Source organism: Rhinolophus ferrumequinum, chromosome 13 (genome assembly GCF_004115265.2).
Source record: "Rhinolophus ferrumequinum isolate MPI-CBG mRhiFer1 chromosome 13, mRhiFer1_v1.p, whole genome shotgun sequence".
In the NCBI taxonomy this organism is placed as follows: Eukaryota; Metazoa; Chordata; class Mammalia; order Chiroptera; family Rhinolophidae; genus Rhinolophus; species Rhinolophus ferrumequinum.
The window spans coordinates 42,158,605-42,182,275 of NC_046296.1; the positions used below are offsets into that span (position 1 = coordinate 42,158,605).

At 37.8% G+C, this 23,671-nt stretch overlaps 1 protein-coding gene across 3 annotated transcripts in view; it reads right to left on the reverse strand.

Moving 5' to 3' along the window:
• Positions 1–23,671, reverse strand: part of MTA3 (metastasis associated 1 family member 3) — a 141,632-nt gene that overhangs the window by 94,120 nt on the left and 23,841 nt on the right. For all 3 annotated transcript variants that reach the window (XR_004424823.1, XM_033124830.1, XM_033124829.1), the window contains exon 4: positions 2,035–2,161. Coding sequence is in view for 2 of the 3 variants with exons in the window: in XM_033124830.1 (XP_032980721.1) it covers positions 2,035–2,161 (127 nt within the window). In the remaining variant the exon portion in view is untranslated. The remainder of the gene's footprint in view (positions 1–2,034; positions 2,162–23,671) is intronic.

Sequence of the window (23,671 nt, forward strand, 5' to 3'; positions counted from 1 at the left end):
AAAAAAAAAGCCCAAATGTCTGTGTCTCTTCATCATAATTCAAAAAAAGTGCTACCTGGTAAACTCCTTGAATTTACAAGCTAGGAAGGAACCTTGTCTAACTCCCCAAGCACTTACTAAGCTACCTAATCTAGAATATACTCAGGATATGTGTTCAACAGTGGCTGATCACATATATTATGTAATTTCTATGCTCAACACAGGGGTGTCTTGATAATTATATTTCAATATACTCTCTCAGTCCTTATGGAGGACGAAAAACATCACCAGTTTTTTCCATTCCAAGCAATCTGTTAAAGGAAACCAGCATTACTTGTAAACAGATTCCAAGCTATCAGAAGGGTAAATTAAAAATATACTTGCATGTTTTGGATACATTTTAAAAACCATTTGTCAGATTCTTGTTCTGGCAAGATTCTTATAACTGGTCACATTAACTTCTTGAGCTTAAAATGAATCTTTATATTCTAGCTTCTTCCAATTAAATAATAGATGCATATGGCTCTTTAGCATTTATTAGTTACATATATCGTTAAGAAAATTATAAAATGTTTTCATGTTCCACCTTTTTGGGCAAAAATTGAGTTTTCCTAATTTTTGAAATATCCCTATTGGTAGGTAAAATGACTGTTCCCAAATTACCTGGCCTGAATGTCTTTTCTGGCAAGGGACCTAATTCACACAGAATTTACTAACTCAAGTCAATCTAAACATCATATCCCCTAAAAAACCCAAATAAAGCAATGACATGATGTTAACTATTGTGGGGGATCAAGATATTTCCGAAAAGATTTGGAGAAAAAGGAATTACAGTTATCTCTGTCATACATTTCCTGCCTTAAAAGATCTATAATGTCTACTTTGAAAAGTATACACAAAGGTCCCTGGAGTTGGGGTGGGGGGTGGTGGCAGGTGGGTAAGCAGGTGTGTAACGTACAAGAACCAAATCACAGCTTTAGGAAGCCTCCAAGTCCGTCTGACCCCAGAAAGGCAGACATAGATTCAGTACTGACATTGGGAGCTAAAGAGAAGGGGCAATTATTGAAATAAACAGTTAATATATTTTATTTCTGTATATTAATTGTTTTAAAGATAATTATGACTAATAGAGAGCTGAATGAAAGAAATGAAGATTGTAAATAAGAGTTGAAAGAACTTCTTTAACCTGAAGAGACAAAAACACTGCATTCCCTCATACCCATCACCCTGGCCATACGCTGCTTCCTGTCCATACCTATGCTCACCTGTTCCCTCTACGTGAAACATGCCCCACAGTCTCTCAAAGGCTAAGCATATGCCAGGTCCTTCTGAAGTTTTCCTGACCATGAGGTCAGTAACTGCCTACCCTCTGAGTTCAAACATTTTATTATACCTCCAAGATACACCTATTACAGACAGCAATGAGAAACTGCTCCACTGTGTTTGTGCTTAAATTTTACCACTACCAGACCATAAAAGATCACCACCTTTCCTCCACAATTCCCCAAACTACAAACCAGAGACTGAACATTTTCACTTTTGTATCCCATCATTGCACAGAGCAGATGCAAGTGAGTAGAAAAGAATATAAAGTTTTCATCCCATAAGTCCTCCAAAGAAAATAAAAAGCCCCATATTTTGCAAGGTCAAGAGTCACCTGCCTGGGAACCAGATTGTGGGTTCTAGCTCTTGGACCCTAATGACTCTATAATGTTCTAGGCATCTGGGAAGCTCAGCATTTCCCAAAATAGTGTCTGCTGGACACTGTTCTGTAGGATACTAACAGAAACACAAATAAATTGGGGAAATCTGGATGAAAATAAAGTTAAAATGGTTACTTCACTGCAGAACGTTTTCAGGGCTTCACTATGCTAATATGCTAATACACACCATAATTTCCAAGACAAATTCCACTATGAAGCTTTTAGTAAACTAATTTGAGCAAGACCATGAGGAGAGTTTGGAAAATGCTTCAAAGAAGGTTGTTTAGGGTTTGTTTTTTTCAATTGTCAAATATTACTGAGTATTTCAAATCAACTTCTAAAAAGTTCTTACCTGATATGTGTTGCAGGCAGAGATTCATATTGGCGTGACAAAAAGAGTTCCCTATGTTTCAACTGATGTTTCTGTTTATCAGTCAAGTCGGCCTCAATAGTTGTTTCAGATTCTTCCTCAATTTCTTCTACATAAATGAAATTCAAAGAATTTATTATTACAAAGCACATCATCTATCTGGATATTAAGATAGATCAAATCAACCTTTTGTTCAATATTTTCTTCATACTAATTTTAAATTTACATATTTAGCTTCTCATTTGAATCACATCCATAATATTAAGTTACCAGGGCCTCAAAGGAAGAACACCAATTTAAAAATGGCAGATGGAACATAATGTATATATCTCCTCTTCCCCCATCAAACCACACCAAAATGGCAATTAAAATATATTAGCATTTCAGTGACAATGAAAAATGAAGCAATAATGAAAGAAAGATTTTTCAACCAAAAAAAAAAAGTTTTAGAAGACGGAAAGCTGATGTTAAAAAAAGTACAAATTTAGCCAAGTGAAGTGGCAATCGATGTGCATACAGAAGGATGACATGGAGAAGGATACCAAGGAAAAGGAAAAAGAGGAGTGGGGTGAAAAGCTATAAAAAAATAAAAATAAAAAATAAGAGGAAAGAATTGAAAGTCTCTCTACAATACAATAACAAAAATACTCTACTTAAAAAGAGAATAATCAAAAAACAAGAAATAGTATGACACATTTGAAATTTGATAACACAAATAAACTAACAGAAGGATTAGAAGGGAATGTTAAGGAAATTTCCCAGAAATTAGGACACTAAGGCAAAGAAATAAATAACTGAAAATCCCAAAAGATAAAAAAAATACGCAAGAACATTCATGAAGTCCAACATCCCAATAATAAAAGTTCCAGAAAGAAACAGAGAAAACAGATTTCTTTACCTTTTTGGGGGGGGAGAGTGAGAAAAGACCTGTCAAAGAAATAATTCAAGAAAATTTCCCCTTACTGAGCAAGATGAGTATCCAGATTGAATTTCCAGCATAATTAATTTTTAACTGCTAACATGAAAAGATCACAAACGTTTACAGAAAGGAAACAAAGGTCACATGCAAAGAAATGAGACTCATAGTGGAATCACATGTGAACAGCAACACTGAATGCTTAGATGGCAGAGCAATGCCAACCTAGAGGAAAAATGAAATTCAACCTAGAATTGCATAGTGCAGTATTTACCAAGTCTGAAAATAGAGTAAGGACAACCTTTCATTCATTCAACCAAGATTTATTAGGAGCCCAAACAGGCACTATTTAAGGTGTTGGAGACAAGCAGTGAGCAAAAAGGTTACTATAAAGAAACAATTCAAAGTGTATGCCTTTAGGAAGCAGACTTAGAAGGAATGGATGGAACAGACAGGAGACAAAGTTTTACATGGGATTTTTTAAAAAAACTGTATTTATTACTCTTTTTAAAGAAAAAAAATGACCACATTTCATTTATAGCTATAATTGCAAATAATTTTAGATACAAAAATTTTAAATGCCTCTAGGGGTCACAGATCCTCTGCAACTTTGCCTGGACCAGACTATGTGACTATGAGAATAGTGGGAGTTCTGAGACTCAGAGAGTAAGACTGCTATATGATGGGGTGGGGGAGGGGGACAGGGGGGGAATGCTGGCTCCTCACACAGTAAGTAGAGCCCAAGTTCAGGCTGAAAGCCTTACTTTGGGGACACTGATTGGATGGAGACAGACACACAGACACACACACACCCCCCACATTTCTGCTCCTCACAATACTTATAAATTCTTATTTATGGACCTAGGACCACATAAGAGCTTTTATCACATACAATCCCCTAGTTGTAGCAGTTCTTTTGAATTGTGTGAAGGTCATGAATGGGCTGTCAGGTCTTTTCCACTTTCAAATTTTGAAAACCCTAAATAGAAAATGACCTAGAAAAATACTCACCTAGCTCAAAAAAAAAAAAGAATAAAGTGATTTAAAATTCTCTGAATGTTCTTTTTAATGAACTACTCAAAGAGAAAAACAGCACTTAAAGAGTCATTTACTTGCAAGTCTAATAACATTTCACCAGTGGAGATCAATGAAGTTATTGCTGCATTGGCGCTATTAGCACCGGTATCACATATAAAATTATACTCTCTACCTAATTAGGATTTGATAAATTGTTGTCCTGTAAAACACAGCTAACTGAATTCCAATGCGTACCCTATAGAGCTTACACAGCAACAAGCTCTACAGTAATAACAGCAGCAACTCTTATTTTCGTATACAACCTCTTGGTACAGGGTGAAAACGACTAAAATCTCTGACATTCAACCGAACCAAAGACAAAAATCACAACAGCATCTGAAACCCATTTTTTAAAACTTACAGATAAATTTCATTTACATAGTTCTATAAATTTACATTGGCTTCTGAACAGGAATGACTCCCATGCCATTAACATCCTAAAAACACTTAACAACCACAATGGCAAAAACCAGCGTTTAGCGAATGAAAATTTGACAAGACCAAATATAACTATCCTCATCAAAAATCATGTACAGGGGGCTGGCCCGATGGCTCAGGCAGTTAGAGCTCCATGCTCCTAACTATGAAGGCTGCCGGTTCGATTCCCACATGGGCCAGTGGGCTCTCAACCACAAGGTTGCCAGTTCAATTCTTTGAGTCCCGCAAGGGATGGTGGTCTCCGCCCCCTGCAACTAAGATTGAACAAGGCACCTTGAGCTGAGCTGCCGCTGAGGTCCCGGATGGCTCAGTTGGTTGGAGGCACATCCTCTCAACCACAAGGTTGCTGGTTCGACTCCCTCAAGGGATGGTGGGCTGCGCCCCCTGCAACTAGCAACGGCAACTGGACCTGGAGCTGAGCTGCGCCCTCCACAACTAAGACTGAAAGGACAACAACTTGACTTGGGAAAAAGTCCTGGAAGTACACACTGTTCCCTAATAAAGTCCTGTTCCCCTCCCCCAATAAAATCTTTTTTTAAAAAAATCATGTACATGATAACACATTTATATTACAACTTTGTGAAACCACTTTACCAAGCTTGATGGAACATCACATTTGCTACTTTCTAAAAGTTATTCAAGTACAAGTCCCATACCACGTACAGTGACAGAAGACTCACACCCAATTATTTACTGTAGTTTCTTTATAGTTAGAAAAGTTTCAGGACACATAGTTTACTAGCAATAAGGCACTTGGGGCACAGAGGGGAGAAAGACCACAGAAGGAAACCGTGCAAAGGGATTGTATAAAGTTTTAAGGAGCATTATTAAAATCACTATACTTAATATTGATGTCTTCTGTTTTAGCAGTATGTGCTACATAATGAATGACCCAGCAAGGCTCCACAAATTCCAAAGTTTTAGTTAGACTGCAGGATAAGAAGCAGCCATGGCCAAAAAGCTCAGTAAGGCTAATTACACATGCAGGCTGAGAGGGCATGGGACAAGACTCGCACAAATAATGTCCAAGAAGCAAGGATCAGAGAGGAAGTCAAACTAGCTGAGTAGTCCAGAGCGCTGGAGCATCCACCTATAGGGTTCGGGAGTCCAGTCTCAGTAGCAGGTTGCAATCAGGAACTCAGACAAAGCTTTAGAGATTGGGCATATGACATGTATGAGACCAGAGTACACAACTGATCAATGTAGGTACCTGAACAAGGGACAGAACGCAGGGAAGGAGGAGCCATTACTGATTTCTAGGTAGGTACTTGACTTGAAACTGTGTTTTCAGAACAGATCAGAATTATAACGCCTACATATTTAGTCAGGAGGGATAGAGGCGGGGAACGGACAGGAGCGGAGTTCTCCACAGGATATTCTCAAGATTCCTTTCATCTTTATTTTACCGAAATATCAGCCCACAGTGATAAGATGTTAGCTGATGCAGTCCATACAGAAAAGCAAGTGGTTAACAACCTGTCTATAGATACATTTAACAAGTACCCAAATGTTTGAAGGCATAATATTGGACTGAAAATAGCTTAGGATTGGTGCAACTCAAGCCTGCCTTGGAAAAAAAAAAAATCCTCAAAAAAGGAATAAGCAAGCTGAGTAAAATTAGAAGGACTTTTTATAACAACTAAGATTTCAAGGAACTATGTGAATAAAAAGAAAGAACCAGTTTGGCGGTCTAGAGGCAAATGATCAATAAACAAAAATCAATTATATTTCTATCACTAGCAACAAACAATCCAAAACTGAAATTAAAATTTCATTTACTATCGCATTAAAGGAAAAACATACTTAGAAATATATTTAACAAAAGACAAAACATGTATACTAAAAACACACAACATCATTGAAAAAAAATGGAACACTATTCTGCCATAAGAAAAGATGAAATAATGACATTTGCGACAACATGGATGGATCTTGAGATTATTAAGCTAAGCGAAATAAGTCAGAAAGTCAAGAACCGTATGATTTCACTGATAATGTGGGATATAAAACTGAAAACATAAAGGAACAAGGCAAACAAAGAAACAAAAACTCATAGACACAGACAACAGTTTAGTGGTTACCAGAGATAAGGGAGGAGGGGGTGGTAGATGAGGGTAAAAGGGATCAAATATATGGTGATGGAAGGAGAACTGACTCTGGGTGGTGAACACACAATGTGATCTATAGATGATGTATTACAGAACTGTATACCTGAAACCTAGGTAACTTTACTAACAATTGTCACCCCCCATTAAACTTTAATTAAAAAAACAACAACAACCCAAATAAATGGAAAGACTATGTTCACAGATTGGAAGACTTAATATTAAGATGGCAATATTTCCTAAATTGATCTATAGATTTAATGCAATCCCTACCAAAATTAGAACTGTTTTGGTAAATATTGACAAACTAATCCTAAAGTTGCTATGGACATATAAGCAACCCATAATAGCCAAAATAATTTTGGGAAAAAAAACAAATTTAAGAAGACTTACACTTCCAGATTTCAAAGCTATAACAACCAAAACTATATGGTAGTAATAATGTAAGTAGACACATATAGATCAATGGAATATAACACAGAGTCCAGAAATAAGCCCACACATTTATGGTTAATTCATTTTGGATAAGAGTGCCAAGACAACTCACTGGGGAAGTGAAGAGTCTTTTCTACAAATGGTGCTACAAACAACTGGATATTCACGTGTAAAGAATGAAGTTGGACCTTATACCATATACAAAAATCAATTCAAAATGAAAGAAAGGCCTAAATGTGAGAGCTAAAACTATAAAACTCTTACAATAAAACAGAGGTGTAAATTTTCATGATCTTAGACTAAGCAATGGTTTCTTCACTGTGGCATCCCAAAGCATAAGCAACCAAAGGAAAAATAGATAAATTGGAATTAATTTTTAAATTTTGGTGCTTAAAAGAAAGCAAAAAGATAACCCACAGAATGGGAGAAAATATTTACACATCATGTATCTGATAAGAGTCTAGTATCCAGAATATATAGAGAACTCTTATAATTCAAGAATAAGAACTGAAGCTAATTTTAAACTTTTTTTAAGTGAAAAAAATTGTTTTCAAAAAACAGCTTTAATGCAATAAATGAATCTCTGGCAACATTTAAAAAAGAGAATAAAAAGACAATTCAATAATAGGCAAAGGATATGAACAGACATATCTCCAAGATATGCAAATGGCCAATAAGTACGTGAAAAGATATTCAACATCATTAGTCACTGGGGAAATGCAAATCCAAACTACAATGAGGTATTTCATACCAACTAAAATGATTTTAATGAAAAAGATAGCAAATGTTGGCAAAATGTGGAGAAATTGGCATCTCTGTACATTATTAGTGGTGAAACCGAGTCCTTATGACTTTTGACTAAATTTAGTTTTAAATCCTAGCTCTAGAAATCATACCCCTCTCTTTATATATACCCCTCAGAGATCTAGCCTTTCCCCTGGATAATCAGCAATCCCCAAGGCAGGAGAGGACAGTAGCCCGACCCAATGGACCTCTGGCTGGCTAAAGATAACATCTTGACCTAAGTTATGTTTCAGCTCCAGAGTTTTAAGATGGAATGACCCCCTGGCTACTTTCCCAGAAGACCAGACAGAGGGACTCAGGAAAAGACCTCAGAACTGTCCTCAAGATGTGAAGAAATGACTCATTACCCTTACCTCCAATCAGCTCCCAACATGATTCTAAACCCCTAACCTAGTGTCTTGTGATTTTGCCCTGTAACCTGTAATCTACACATCATCGGAGAGCCAGGTCTTTGAGTGCTAGCTCACCTGTGTCTCCCGGCTTGGCGCCATCTCCTTAAATAAACCTTTATTTTCATTGCTGCAAACTCCTGTTCCTGTCTCCTTTGGCTTTGATGCACGCAAGCAAAATGAACCCCCTGAGTTCAGTAACAGTGAGAATGTAAAAGGGTGCAGGTGGATTATAAAACAACTTAGCAGTTCCTTAAATTGCTAAACAGTTAGTATATGACCAAGCAATTACATTCCTAGGTATATATCCAAAAGAAGTGAAAATATGTCAACACAAAAGCTTTTACATGAATGTTCATAGCAGCATTATTCAAAATAGCCAAAAAGTAGAAACAACCCAAATGTCTTATCGACTGAATAATGGATAAACAAATGTAGTATATCCATTCAATGGGATGTTACTCAGCCATAAAAAGAAATAAAGTGTTCATTCATGCTACAAATGGATGAACCTTGAGACATACTAAATGAAATATTATGAAAGTGAAAGTCACAAAGGACCACATACTGTATGATTCCATTTATACGAAAAGTCCAGAATAGGCAAATCCACACAAATAGGAAGTAGATCAGTTGTTGCCAGAGGACGGGTGCAAGGCAAAATGGGGGAGCGACTGCTAACGGGTACCGGTTTCTTTTTGGAGTGATGAAAATGTCCTGGAATTAAATAATTGTTATGGTTGCACAAATCTGTGAATATACTGTAAAAACTACTGAATTGGGGCCGGCCCAGTGGCTCAGGCGGTTAGAGCTCCACGTTCCTTACTCTGAAGGCTGTTGGTTCGATTCCCACATGGGCCAGTGGGCTCTCAACCACAAGGTTGCCAGTTCGATTCCTCGAGTCCCGCAAGGGATGGTGGGCTCCGCCCCCTGTAACTAAGATTGAACACGGCACCTTGAGCTGAGCTGCCTCCCGGATGGCTCAGTTGGTTGGAGTGCGTCCTCTCAACCACAAGGTTGCCAGTTCAATTCCTCGACTCCCACAAGGGATGGTGGGCTGCACCCCCTGCAACTAACAACGGCAACTGGACCTGGAGCTGAGCTGCGCCCTCCACAACTAAGACTGAAAGGACAACAACTTAACTTGGAAAAAGGCCTGGAAATACACACTGTTCCTCAATAAAGTCCTGTTCCCCTTCTCCAATAAAATCTTTAAAAAAAAAAACAAAAAACTACTGAATTGTTCACCTTTTTAAATTATGTGGTGTGTAAATTGTATCAAAAAGAAAAAAGCTAACCCTGTGAAGGTGAGGGGAGCAAATGAAATGCAAAAGGTCAAAAGAAGAACAGATAAATTCTAGTACGGTGGTACGCCTTCCCTTATGCATGATGGGGAGAGTTCCAAGACCCCCGGTGGATGCCTGAAGCCTCATATAGTACCAAACCCTATCTATACTGCTATTTCCTATACATACATACCTAAAATTTAATTTGTAAATTAGGCACAGTAAGAAATTAACAATAAAATAGAATAACAATTTACTGTAATAAAAGTGATGTGAACGTGGCATTATTACGTAAATTAAGAGTTATGTGAATACAAACACTGAGATACTGGGACAGTTGATCTGATAACCAAGATGGCCACTGAGTGACTAATGGGTAGGTGGCACACACAACATGGATGGTTGGACAAAGGGACGATTCACATCCTGAGCAGGACAGTGTGAGGTTTCATCATACTACTCAGAACCGTGCAAAATTTAAAATTTATGAATTGTTTATTTCTGGAATTGTCCTTTTAATATTTATCAGACTATAGTTGACTACAGGTAACTGAAATTGCAAAAAGAGAAATCATGGATAAGAGGGGACTACTGCATAGTTGTGTAATGGAATTCTATTTAGTAGCTAAAAATGAACAAGCAAATCCACATATAAACATTTACAGACCTCAAAAACTTGATTTTGAGCAAAAAAAGCAATCTGCAGAAGGACACGTGTACAATAACATTTTTAATGCAAAAACAGTGCTTTATATAAATACGTACATATGTAGCGGAGGTATAAAATCATGAATGGAAAAAAACACACCAAAGTTATGACAGCAACTCGCCTATGGGGAAACTAGGAAGCGAATAGGGTGGGGAGGGATACACACAGCACTGTAAGAATCTAAAGCAAATATGTCAAAATATTAAGAGAAGACAAAGCTGGTTGGTAGGTTCCTAATTTGCACTACATTATTCTCATTTCTGCTTCCTAAAAATACTTCAAAATAAAAAGGGAATAGGACCCAACAGAAGGAAAACACTTCTTCTGCCTGTAATTAAACTCTAATCCATGTTAAACTGTTATTTTTTCCTTAATGGGAACAACCACCACAGTTGATAATCATTTATTTACCTATATCTCCCTTCTCTTCATCTCTTTCTATCATCATGCCAAAATACAAGTTTCAACTGGCATTATGTATAAAATTAATCAATTTCTAAAATATATACAAATATACATATTTATAAATAAGTTTTAATTTTAAAGATTAAAAGAGGGGAGGAAAATAGAAAAGTTGCCCATCTTGGGAGATAAAAAACTATGAAAGAACTAAGAGTCAAATGCTTTTATAAAAAAAGCATGACATAAATAGGGAGACTGTTGGAGTGGATGAAAAGTTACCAGTAGCAAGAAGAGCAAATGTAGTCAGAAAAGCCTGAGATTTTGGTACCTGATCCATGAAACTTTCGCCAATCTCCAGGTGGAGGAGTCCGCTCCTCCATGCTACAAAGCAACACCCACACGAGTTTGACATACGTGTCACAGTATGCCTTGCAATACAGTCATGTGAATCACTGAGTCCCTTGAGAACAAAGATGGATCATTTTATCTTTGTATCCATGCTGTTTTACTTGTGAGGTAAGAGATGGAACCTCAAGAAATGTTGACAGCAAATCAGGTAAGAATTATCAGCTAAGGATCAAGTCAGTGACTTCAAAGACAGACTCACAAAGTTATGACATAAAACACTGCACAGAGTAACCATCAAAAAGTTACTGTTCAAGGGGCTCTCCTTCTCACATTTCGCTCCAGTGCTTTCCGTAATTCTTTCAAGATCTAACAGGTTGTATGGGAAACTAGCCTTCAGTGTCACACCTGAATTCAGTCTAGCACCTCACGTACCTAGTTGTGTGACCTTGGGCAAATTATTCTTTGGAATCCTCAGTTTCTTCATCTATAACATGTATACATAAGTCCTCCCTCATAAGGTTATTGTGAAGATGAATGCACATAAATTGCTTAGCACAGTGACTGACACAGAACTAGATAAAAAACTGCTATCACTTTTTTTTAAATGAATTTTAATGATTTTCTTTGACAACTGAAAAACGATTCCTGTCTCCTAAAACAACGGTTCCAAATGAAGACAAATCATAGTAAAATTAAAACAAATTAAAAATTTGTTTTACCGTTTTATAAACAAAGATATCCAGACCCCACCCATAGAGATCCTGATTTAGAAACTCTGGGGTAGAGTCAGGACAGTGGAGCTTCCGTTAAGAGCCATTATTTTAAAACGCTACTTTTAAAACGTTTTTCTGGCAGAACACCTATACCAGCTGTGATGCTATTTAGTCCCAGGACCCCTTTTTACTCTTAAATCCTATTGAGGACCTCAGAGAGCTTTTTTTGGGGTTTATAGGGGTTATATCTACCAACACAAATTTAAAACGGAGAAATTTTTAAAACACAAGATATCACAAGCACACAATCCATTATCACGAAAGTGATATCATCATGTGTTTTACAGCCTCTGGAAAAACTCAACTACTACAGTCATGAGAGAATTGATGAAATAATTAAATGACAGCTTAGTATGAATAATTGTTTTGTCCTCATAGACCCCCTGACAGGTATTCAGGCAAACCAGTAGGGCTGGTCACCTAGCCTTCATACTACACAACCTAAGGATTACGCGTTAGCCTACTAAAAACACTTCTGGTCCCATAATGGCTAACACTTAAAAGGCCGAAAATACCAACTCTCATCAAGAATATGAACCAACTTGAATTTCCATACAGTAACAGAGGAAGTAAAAATTGGTTCAATCACTTTGGAATACTTTTTGGCAATGCGTCCTGAAGTAAATTCATACGTGCCTCCATGAACCACTAATTCTACCCCTGGGTATTTACTAAGAGCAATGAGAGCTTAAGCACATCAAATGACGTGCACTAGAATGTTCATAGCAGCTTTTTTCACAGGAGCCAAAAACTGGAAATCACTCAATGTCCATCAATAGGAGAATGAATACTACTGGGCCAGAAAGAAAACAACGAATATTAAATAACAAGCAATGTTATTTAGATGGATCCCACAAACAAGGTGTTGAGTGAAAAAAGTCAGGCAAAAAAGGGTAAATACTATAGGTACTCTGTTCAGATGAAGTTAAAGATTAGGCAAAACTACCAGATGGTGATAGATATTAAAACAGTGATTACTCAGGGAGGGAGAGGGTGGTAATGACTAGGAATTGACACAAGGGAACCTACTAAGGTATTAGAAAGTTTCTCTATCTTCATCTGAGTAGTAATAGAAACACACACATGCATGAGAACTTATTGACCTGCACACTTTACCCATTCCACTGTATTTTATAACTTGATTTAAAATTTTTTAAAGAGAACTACGATTTCTGCTTCCAGGCAAATGAAGTAAGAGGGACCAGATCTACCCTATTGTCTGAAACCAAAACAATTAAAACTTAATAAATAACTTAAAAATCAGACAGAATACATAAAGCATCAGTTTTCTCAACACTGGACCACTGGACACCAGGCAATGAAGAACAGCGATCCCTGAGAGACAGCAAACAAACAAGGTGAGCCCTAACATTGGGCCTACTTACTGCCTTGAATTTCCAGGCAACAGTGCAAAGAGGGGAAACTGAGGCAAAGCCTTGCAGACTCCTAGAGTTGAGGAGACAAAGCTGAGAGACCAAGATCAAAGCAACTAGAGTTCAGAAGACAGAGTACCAGGGAAGAGAGAAAACCTGGAGATTGCAAAGGGTGATCCTCAGCACAGTACTAATCAGTGAGCGCATGTACGGAAACTACCAGAAGCCAAGGAAAGAATCACTGGGGAAAAATCAGAGGGAACAATGCCCAGGGCTCGCTCACACAGGGCTGTGAACAGATTTTTTCCCAAAGAGCCACACTGCAAAAATCATAATTCAGTGTATTGGGTAGAGTACCCAGAGAGGTCTTGTCTAAGCATGGGGAACAATTAAGTCCTAGACAAAGCACTTACTACTCCATACCCAGTTAACAAATATACGAGGTGTGATCAAAAAATATGGTGAATGCTGCTGTTGAGTGTCATCCAATGGAAAGGCAGGGATCGATCTTCAGTCCGGGAAGCAGCGTCAAACCTTAGTAACAGTGTGTGACAAGTTTCAGCTGCTTCAGTGCAGTCAGTCGGGAGTGAGCTACAGTTGAGAGACGGTGTGTTTTAAAGTGTGCCGTAAATCACGGATAACGGACAATGCATTAACATGAAATGGGCAAATGGTTCCATCCTCCATCATGACAATACTCCGTGTCACACATCCTTTCTGGTACAGCACTTCTGTCAAATAAAAACATTACATGTGTCCTCATTCACCTTATACACCGGATCTGGCACCATGCAACTTCTGGCTCTTCCCCAAAGTCAAAATGATTCACAGCATCGAGCAGCCACAACAGCACAAGTAAAGACACTCACGAAAGAGGACTTCCAGAACTGCTTCAGAAAGTGACCAGAATGATGGGTTAAGTGTGTCTGAAGCAAGGGGGTGTATTTTGAGAGGGAATTAATGGCAATGTGTCTTTTACTGTAATAATTTTATTAAACATTCACCGTATTGTTTGATCAAGGATCGAACAATTTCCAAGTTACTTAAGCGTATCCCAGAGCTAAGCTCAAGATTTATAGGAATACAAAAATATATAGAAAGCAAAAAAAGTACAATTCGCAATGTCTGCTATATACCTATTAGAATGCCTAAAATTAAAAAGACTGACCATACCACGTGTGTCGGCAAAGATGTCAAGAAACTGAACTCTCCTACAACTGCTGATGGGAACTGCAAACAGTTTAGTTTCTTTTTTTCCCCCCTTCTTCTGCCTCCCCCCCACTCCGATTCAAGCCGTTGTTTCTCAGTCTAGTTGTGTAGGACACAGCTCCCTAGTCCATGCTGGTATTATGAGCCTTACGCTCTCCCCAGGTGAGACAATAGGTCGCCAGTCATCCGTCAGCCACTCACAGCAGCTCTCACCGGCTGCCGGCTGCTCACGATGGGTGCCAGCCACTCACGCTGGCCACCGGTCGCTCATGGCAGCAAACGATAGCCCACGGTAGCATCGAGCAGCACACAGCCACTCTCACGCTGGCTGCTGGCCATTCACAGCGGCATACGGTAGCCCACGGCAGCACTCAGCAGCCCACGGCGGCTCACGCCAACCTCCAGCTGCTCACGGCAGCCCAGCTCCAGGGAAAGCTGTTGTTCACAATCTTAGCTGCAGAGGGCGCAGTTCACTGGATCATGTGGGAATTGAACCAGCAATCCCGGTGTTAGGAGCACGGTGTTCCAACCACCTGAGCCACCGGGCCAGCCAGCAGTTTACAGTTTCTTAAAAAGTTAAAAATACCCCATCATATGATAAAGCCATTCCACTCCAAACCAAGCGAATATGTCTGTACACAAATGTTCACAGCAACTTTATTTGTAATAGCCCAAACTGGAAACAACTGAAACGTCTATCAACAAATGAATGGATAAACAAATTGTGGTACATCCATACAATGGACTACTACTCAACAATAAAAAGGAACAAACTGCTGATACTGAGACACACACTGTGTTCATAGATCAGAAGGCTCAATATTGTTAAGATGTCAAAATTTCCCCAAATTGACTGATGGATTTAATACAATCCCAATCAAAATCCCAGCAGGCTTTTTGGTACAAATTGACAAACTGATTCTAAAATTCATATAGAAGTGTAAAGGACCTAGAATATCCAAAACAATTCTGAAAAAGAGAAATCAAAGTTGGAAGGCTAACATTACTTGACTTTTAAGAAGTACTAGAAAGCTACAATAATCAAAAGCATGTTATCCACAAAAAATAAACAAGTTGGTCGATAGAACAGAAAAAAAAAGTCCAGAAATAGAGCCACACATATATGATGAACTGATTTGACACAGGCACAAAAGTAATATAATAGAATAGCCTTTTCAACAAACAGTGCTGGAACAATTGGATATGCATATGCTGAAAAGGAAGACTTTAGGATCCATACCTTGCACCATATACAAAAATTAATTAAATAAAAATGGGTCGTAACTTAAACATTAAATCTAAAACGATAAAGCTTCTACAAGAAAATGCAAAAGACTAAATGACAGCAAAGTATGAAAATAAAATTGATTCATACTTTCTCGAAGGCTCTTTGGGAACACATATTAAAAACCTTAAAAACTGTACATGCCCTCTGATCCAATCATTCCACCAAAAAAAAGACAGATAAATTCATGAGAAGCTACTAGGATATTCACTGAAGCATTTTTCTACTCCTTTACTTTCTATAAACTACTAAATAATCTACAATACATTCTAATTAAGGCTGGAGTTAAGTGATATATGAATTCTCAATATAAGAAACATGAGCTGTATCATACTATAGGATATAATCTTTTTCAAAGCTTTATGCAGTCTAGAAATCAAGGGTCAGAAAATCTATAGTCTACTGTGGACAAAATAAAAAACAAAAATCAATCACAGGGTACAGGTTTACAACTACATTTCTTATATTTTCTACAGTATATTTCTTTCTGGGAGCCTTTCAATAATAAGCTTCATCATTTCTAAAAATTTCTTACAATCCTGTCATCCTTTCCTTTCCTATTTACAGTCAATTATATGAAAAGATATACAGTCATAACCAAGTTTTTAAAGTAGTTTCAAATAAGAAAAAAATACGTATGGAAAACATTTCCCCAACTGTATGGAGTGCTGAGTAATCTGAAAACTTCAACAAAAGAAGATGGATTTGCTTCTTAAATTATAAAAACCCAACAAAGGAGTCTACCACATTACACCTTAAAGGCAAAAAGAATTATACACAAACAGAAAGTAAAATATTTTATTTTGTTATCTCTAGGACCATCTTTCCAACACACTAACAATCTTCAATCATTTTTCTACAAGGCTGAAATTAATTACTATCAGGAATTGCAGTTTCACCCCCACATGAATTACCTATACTCTTAAATGTAAAGCAAGTTTGGCTAACCAGCTATTTTTACAATCTTGCCATAAAGACTCACAAATCCCCACAATATGAAAATATTCATGCAGCTTCAAAGAAAGACTAATGAAAGTATTATACACTGGATCAGGAGTGGGAGAACACAAAACAAAGCAAGGGATCATGAGAAAAAAAGTGTGCAAAGAAGGATGAATTTATAAAAATATTTATGCAAAGAAGCTGGATATAACCAAGATATTCTATCTGATGGTGTCTTAAATTACACTTTATTCCACCATCTATAAATATTGGCCATCAGAAAAATTTAATTTGGCTGTGAAAACAAAATGAATTCTAGTAAACTATGGTATAGTTGGAAGGTAACCCTTTAATCCAGGTGAGAACTCTAAACTATTCTGCTTTGACCTACAGGTAAAATGCAATTTCTACTCTAACTTTCATTAAAGGGAATTAAAACAACAAACGAGTCGATCTGATATGCAGTATCAAATACAGGACAGAAAAAAACACAAAATAAAAGTAAACAATAAAGTAAGCCTCTAATTTCCCTTCAAAATCATATACCAATCTAGCCCTCAAAGTTAAAGGTCTTCCACCAGTGAAAACATGGTACATCCTTTGAAAGTTTCAAAAATCAATGCCATAAATTAATGCAAATTCTAGTGTGGATTCAAAAAAACTGCTGATTAGGGTGAGGACGTAAAGCAGTAGTTTTTATCACGCTATTTCTATTAGAACATGAAAGCCCATAAAATATCATTCCTATTCTACCAAAGTAGTAGGAGTCTGGGATGATTGTATTGCCCATTCCTTCCCCAATTAAACAACAAAAGGATATAGGGCAGGAGAAAGTCCTCACTAACAACTGGGAAATATGCATTTTTGCAATTTAAGTACTTCTGCCTTTCCCTCCCCCCAAAAAGACTCAAACTACAAAACAAGTTTACATCTAAGAAATGTTAAAAATTAAAAACTACTACCTATGTTATGCCCAAGAACACTTACAAGAGGCCTTTCAAAGGCGACAGTACAGAGCTCTGTAACAATCATTCTGAGCATGAGTTTAGAAAGTTTACAGTGCAGTAGGGGAGGTAGCTGAGGGAAAGACGGCACCAACAGGGCTTCTGAATGACCACCACTCCCCCTTACATGGGTCAACTAATGATTGTTGGCATCAATTCAATACCATCAGGAATCCCCAATTTAGGGTGTGGTGAAGAAGAAAACTACTCATTGCAATTGAACAGTTCAATTGTGATACAGCATGGCTGTGAGGACAGCATGGCTATGGAACAGCTCAATAGTGTTATTGCTCAATTATGAAACAGCATGGCTGAGGAACAGCATGTGTGCAAGGCAGCCCAGGGGCAAGGCAGACCTCAGGCTAGACAGTTCTGCTCTGCTCAGTTCTGCTCTGCTCTGTTCCCTTCTGCTCCAGAAAGACATCTTCGGTATTTCAGCTCTCCAGCTAGGAAACAGTTTTCAGTCTTTGGTGGAAAGGGAAAGTCTTGCTCCCTGAACTAGAGGGGAACTAGCTGACTTATATAGAAAGAAGTCCCTGCTCCTGGTTCCTGACTGGTTTGTCCTCATGAAAATAAGGACTCTAAATCCTCCCAGTTTGATTGGATCCAAAAGCACTGCCCTGATTGGTCAGAATGAAGCCACTCTGATTGGTCAGTAGAGATGTTAAAGGGGATACAGCTGCAGAGCTCTGACTAGATGGAGAAAGTTTCAATCCTATTGGTTGAATTACAATTCCAGGAACTCCTTTATAAGGCTGGCTTGCATGGCAGAAACACAGCACAGGCAGGCAGTTAGTTTAGTGCAGGCTTCTTCCTGAAGCATGGCTTGTGTGAGAGGCCCGTTTAGAACCAGCTGCTAGGCTCTGTTTTGTTGTTTTAACTGGAGCCCAGTTAGCCACCGGGAGCCCTTCTTGGTACGTGTCTTCTTTCTCAGGATCCACATAAGCATCCTTAGTAGGAAATGTGTAACACATAATTGCCATATGCTAAACTCTATCAGTAACTGCTGTATGTACAAAGCAAAACATCTCTTCCAGCCTACCCATAGCTCTTTACCCCTTGCCCTTGCCAACTGGTGGGTGGTGGTAGTGGTGGTGGTGGTGGTAGTTGTGGTGGAGGTGGTAAGTGGTGGTAGTAGAATAGAAATGTGCTCCAGGAAAGAGACATTGTGAGGACTCAGAATCCCACACAGGGGAGAAGCACAGGCAGTGCCACTAACTAGGCTTGTGGCACTGTGCTTCCCAAAGGCACAAGGGGCACACTTCATAGTACACCCCCATGCTTTTATCTGTCTTATACTTTTTCTGATATAATGGGACCAAAGTACTGTGGTTCTGAAAGGGGGAACATACGTTTGAAAAGGGGGAAATGTTTTAAGCCCAACAGCTCTCTATAAGAACTGATGGAAGAGGTACAAACATATTCAAAGCAATGCACCTTATTTATTTGCAAGTTACTTCTAAAGGCTGGCCTGACAGAAATGGCTCCTGCATCAAAAAGGCAAAGGTTTTTCAGACATTCATTCATCAGCAAATATTTAAGTGCCCACACTGTGGAGACAATGGCAACAGAAGGATTCAAGACTGGGGGGCACTACCTCAAAGAGCTCATATTCTGATTCGACTTAATATTGCTGTGACTTTTGGTAAGTTACTGACTTCTCTTTTGGCCATTATAGAAGCAGATAATAATAACCTAAATCAACAAATTCTAGGTGTAAAGATTGAAAGGATGAAATAGAGTTCAAAAGTGTTAGTTTTTCTTCCTCTCCAAGATAAACTATTTTTGGCTTGAAAGTGTAAAATCTCTTTTGCTATACAATATAAGTTATTACATTTACTGAAATGCAAAGCCTATGAACAAAAGACCACATAAAATATTACTGATCTACAACCAACACACAGAGCAAAGAGATCTGAATTAAGCTTAAAGACTGCACAAAATTAAAAACAAACAAAATGGTGTAATCTTACAAAATGTACATTTATTATTGCTCCCAGGATATTTGTTATCCTATTTTAAAAAATGATCTGTATCTGTTCTCCAATACAGAAGCAATTTTGACACAAGCTATAATCTTTTTTTCCACTTGTGTCCTCTAGGACTGAAGACATCACAACTGGCTGTGAAGAAAAATGGAAAACAAATAAGGCCCTCGTCAGTGCCTTAAAATTTGGTTTACGGCACACATAGAATAAAAAGTAAGGAGCCCCTTCTTGTTATCTTGGACAAACAAAACGAAGACAACACGGAAAAAATGACAGAGAACATCTGGACCCTGGGCCTATAATTTGTCTCTTGCCATAGATGCCTGCTTGGCTCTTTAGGGAAGGAATATGGCCCTTGGAAGCCTTATACGTGATGATAAATGGTGATGGCCGAAACCATCAAAGACACCGCCCATCTCAGCTATACAACAGAACTGACCAGATCCAACCAAGAGGATTTTGTCCTCTTAAGTATTCACTCCATCTCTGAAAAAAGAATTTCCCATCTACTGTCCTGTTCTTACCAAAAATTGTCATGAAACAATTCTCTTTACTGTTTTTATAAAATGTAAAGGCAACTGAGGTACTAAAACTTGTGAATGATCACTTCCTAAAAGCGTTTGGTGTCACTTTAGAAGCCCTGACAGGTCAGGCGTCCTTCCTGGGTATCTCACCTCTACCACAGCACTTACTATAGAACCATGTCTGTGGCCCACAGGACTACAGGCTTTCTAAGAGCAGGGACAGCGTCCGGTCCCCAGCACCCAGAACAGACAACTGCTCATACTGAGATGATCAGTGAATTATTGTTTTCAATGAATAAAGAATAAGATTGGAATGAGTGTGCCCCACTGAAAACAACTGGATTTGGGGTTTCCAGTTCTAGTCTCCAAGTTGCGCATGGGAACCGGTATGAGACTGGGAGGCACTGGGAGGCTCTGAGGCAGCGGCCATCTTCTGAGACTCGTAGCCATTAGCAAACAAAGTTAAAAAGGTGACTTTTTTATGCAGAAATGTGTCCATTCTCCAAGTTCTTAGGTGTCAAGGGGCAAGCGACAGCAACTTCTTGGTATAACTTCTAAAACATCGGACGGAGTCACTTCAGGTGATCATTTTCCAACTTCCTGGCTATGAGGGGCAACTGAAAAAGCATGTTGCTAGCTTAGCTCCCTCCAAAAAAGGCTTCAGAGGAACCAGCTGCGCATGTGGATCAGTTCTCTGTATTGTTCTGGGAATCCTCCAGGAGCCCAGCCTAGGATCTGTTCCATCAACCGTGTCCATCATTTCGTAAGCACCTAATTCCCAATAGTAGATCAAATCCAGATTGGTTTCTGTTTCTTTCACTGACTCTGACTGATACAAAAAGCTACTACCGTGTTTCCCCGAAAATAAGACCTAACTGGAAAACAAGCCCCAGCATGATTTTTCAGGATGATATCCCCTGAATATAAGCCCTAATGCGTCTTTTAGAGCAAAGCTTAATATAAATCCCAGTCTTATTTTCGGGGAAACACGGTATTTTCTGCACATCTCACATTTTACCAGACACTTTATTCATTTAATTCCTACAACAAGACAGGGAGAGTAATTCCTACAAGACAGGGAGAGTAATAGGAGGTTGAAAGTATTAGCAAGCCCCTTATAAAGATGAAGAAATTAAGGCTCAGGGAGGCTAATTAATCTGCCCAAGGCCACTGGCTACTAAATGGTAGAACCAGCATTTATACCCAAGTCTGACTCCAAAACCCGTTTTTCCAGTGCCAAATTGGACAAACACAAAATGGTGCATAGTCATATTTAACTTCTCCAAAATAAATTTTAAAAAAATAAACAAAACATAGAAAAGCAGCAGTGAAAGGACAGAATATTAGTCTATCTAGGTAACCTTAGGCAAAGGACTCAAGCTATAAAATACAGAGAATCTAAACAGACTTTGTACTGAGGTCTTTCCAGATCTAAAATTCTATAATTTGAAATGCTAAATGAAAACATACTTTGGACTATTCTAAATAAAGGCAATATATAAAGGTAAGAGCACTAGTAGAAATAGAGGTAGCAGGAGGAAGCTACAGAATTCAGTATGTAGGCATACAACATTTTAATGCAAAGACTCTTTTAAAAAGATAACCTCTGGAAATTTTTAGATTAGCTACTGTGACTACAAAAATGATTTTTATTCAACTAGTCATATGAAAATATAAAACATTAGTCTACATCTTTCCAATCCACAAATTAAGTAAAGCTAACTAATACAAGGCCTTTAAAGAAGCTTACTGGGGTGGCCGGTTAGCTCAGTTAGTTGGAGCATAGTGCTGATAACACCAAGGTTGCCAGTTCGATCCCCGCACGGGCCACTGTGAGCTGCTCCCTCCTTACATACATAAATAAATAAATAAAATAAAGTCTATTTTTAAAAAAAACTTTAAAGAAGCTTAAGAATATCTAATTATTGGAATGCCTCATTTAATAATCAATAAACGATGTGACATCAATTTTAAAGTACTAATAATATAGTACGTGCTTGTTTAGAAAAAGTAATAATAATCATTAACAATCAAAGTAAAGATCAATAAGAAAATGTGTATCATAAAACATCATTAACTTGTCAAATAATAAAACTTTGTAATATTTACAGTTGATAATAATCTGGTTAATGGACACAAACCTGCCATAACTGCTAATTATAAAATGTCATTCACAAAAATAAAAACATTATAAAACAGCAAGAGCAAAAATGTCCTTATAAAAAAATGTTTATTAGTTTTAATACTGTAACAGAAAATGAATTTCTGTGCCAACTCCAGTCAACTGGAAAGGACTGAGAAAGGTCTCCAGCGTCAGAGTTAGGGCTCAGTGTCTCAGATAAGCTAAGTTTGCCCCTGGATTCAGAAAAGGCGAGTGCCGGGCTGAGATCTAGGCACCTGTATACTTTATAGACTAAGAAACAACAGAACTGTGGGCTATGATCTCATAATGTCTCATAAGAAAATACAACAGACATCTAGAAATCAAATATACAGAGGGTGCCAAAAAAAATGTACACACATTTTAAGAAAGGAAAAAAACTGTATTAAAAGTGTAATACAATGAGAGACACTAGCATTCATTTGATTAACGCCATCTTTTGAGTGAACATCATACTACACATTGCTACCGTAATTCAACTCAACTTCGAAAAGTAATACATAGATAACATCTCTTAAAATATGTACTTTCTGGCACCCCCGGTTTTCAGCGTTATCCCTGCTAATAAAATTTGTGGTCAAAGTACAAATATTAGAAATTAAAAAGTTCTTCAAATGCCAGGGTGACTTTATATTGTTGCTTTGTTTTCCCTTTTCTCTTTAGTGTTCTTCTTGGAAGTATTAAAATTTCAACAAATGGGCTGAATAAATCTCAGAATAGAGTTGCTGATCAAATAAGTAGGCTCCAGTATTATATCAAAGAATTCTCCCAGTAAGCCACATAAAGGTCTAAGAAATTAAAGAATGAGATCAAGTTAACAGAAGTCACAAACTTTTGTTACTAGGAACTCCATCAAGAGAACGAGAGAACAGAGGGACAACACAGAAATAGAAATCTTAGAAGAAAACACCCCAGAGCTGAAAACACAGGTCCTGCCTCACACCAGTACATTCACTAAAAATGCATAGAATGAGTACTGAAGTCTAACATGTAGACATGTAGGTAATTTCCGAATGCCAATTCTGAAAGAGAAAAGCTTCCAGAGGAAAACATATATTGCCTACAAAAGAATGAGAAGGAGATCGACATCAGACTTCTTATGAACAAAACTGTATTCCATAAGACAATGAAGCAACAGCTTCAAAATTCTGAGAAGAACTTGTTTTGAACCTAGAATTTTATAAAGAGCCAAGCTAGCAGTCAAGTGTGATGGTAAAATAAAGGCATGCAAAGATTTAAAAAGTCACCACCCACAGACACTTTCTGGGGGAAAAAATTTTTTTTTTTTTTTTTAAGATGAGGACACATTTCAGCAAGGCAAAACACAAATGTAATTCAAAAATAAAGATGACAAAAAATAGTGGAGAGGCAACAAATAAGTGAAACTACAAATCGTAAAGAGTAGCTACATAACGTAAGGTGAACTTACTGTATGTAAAAGCACTTAAAAT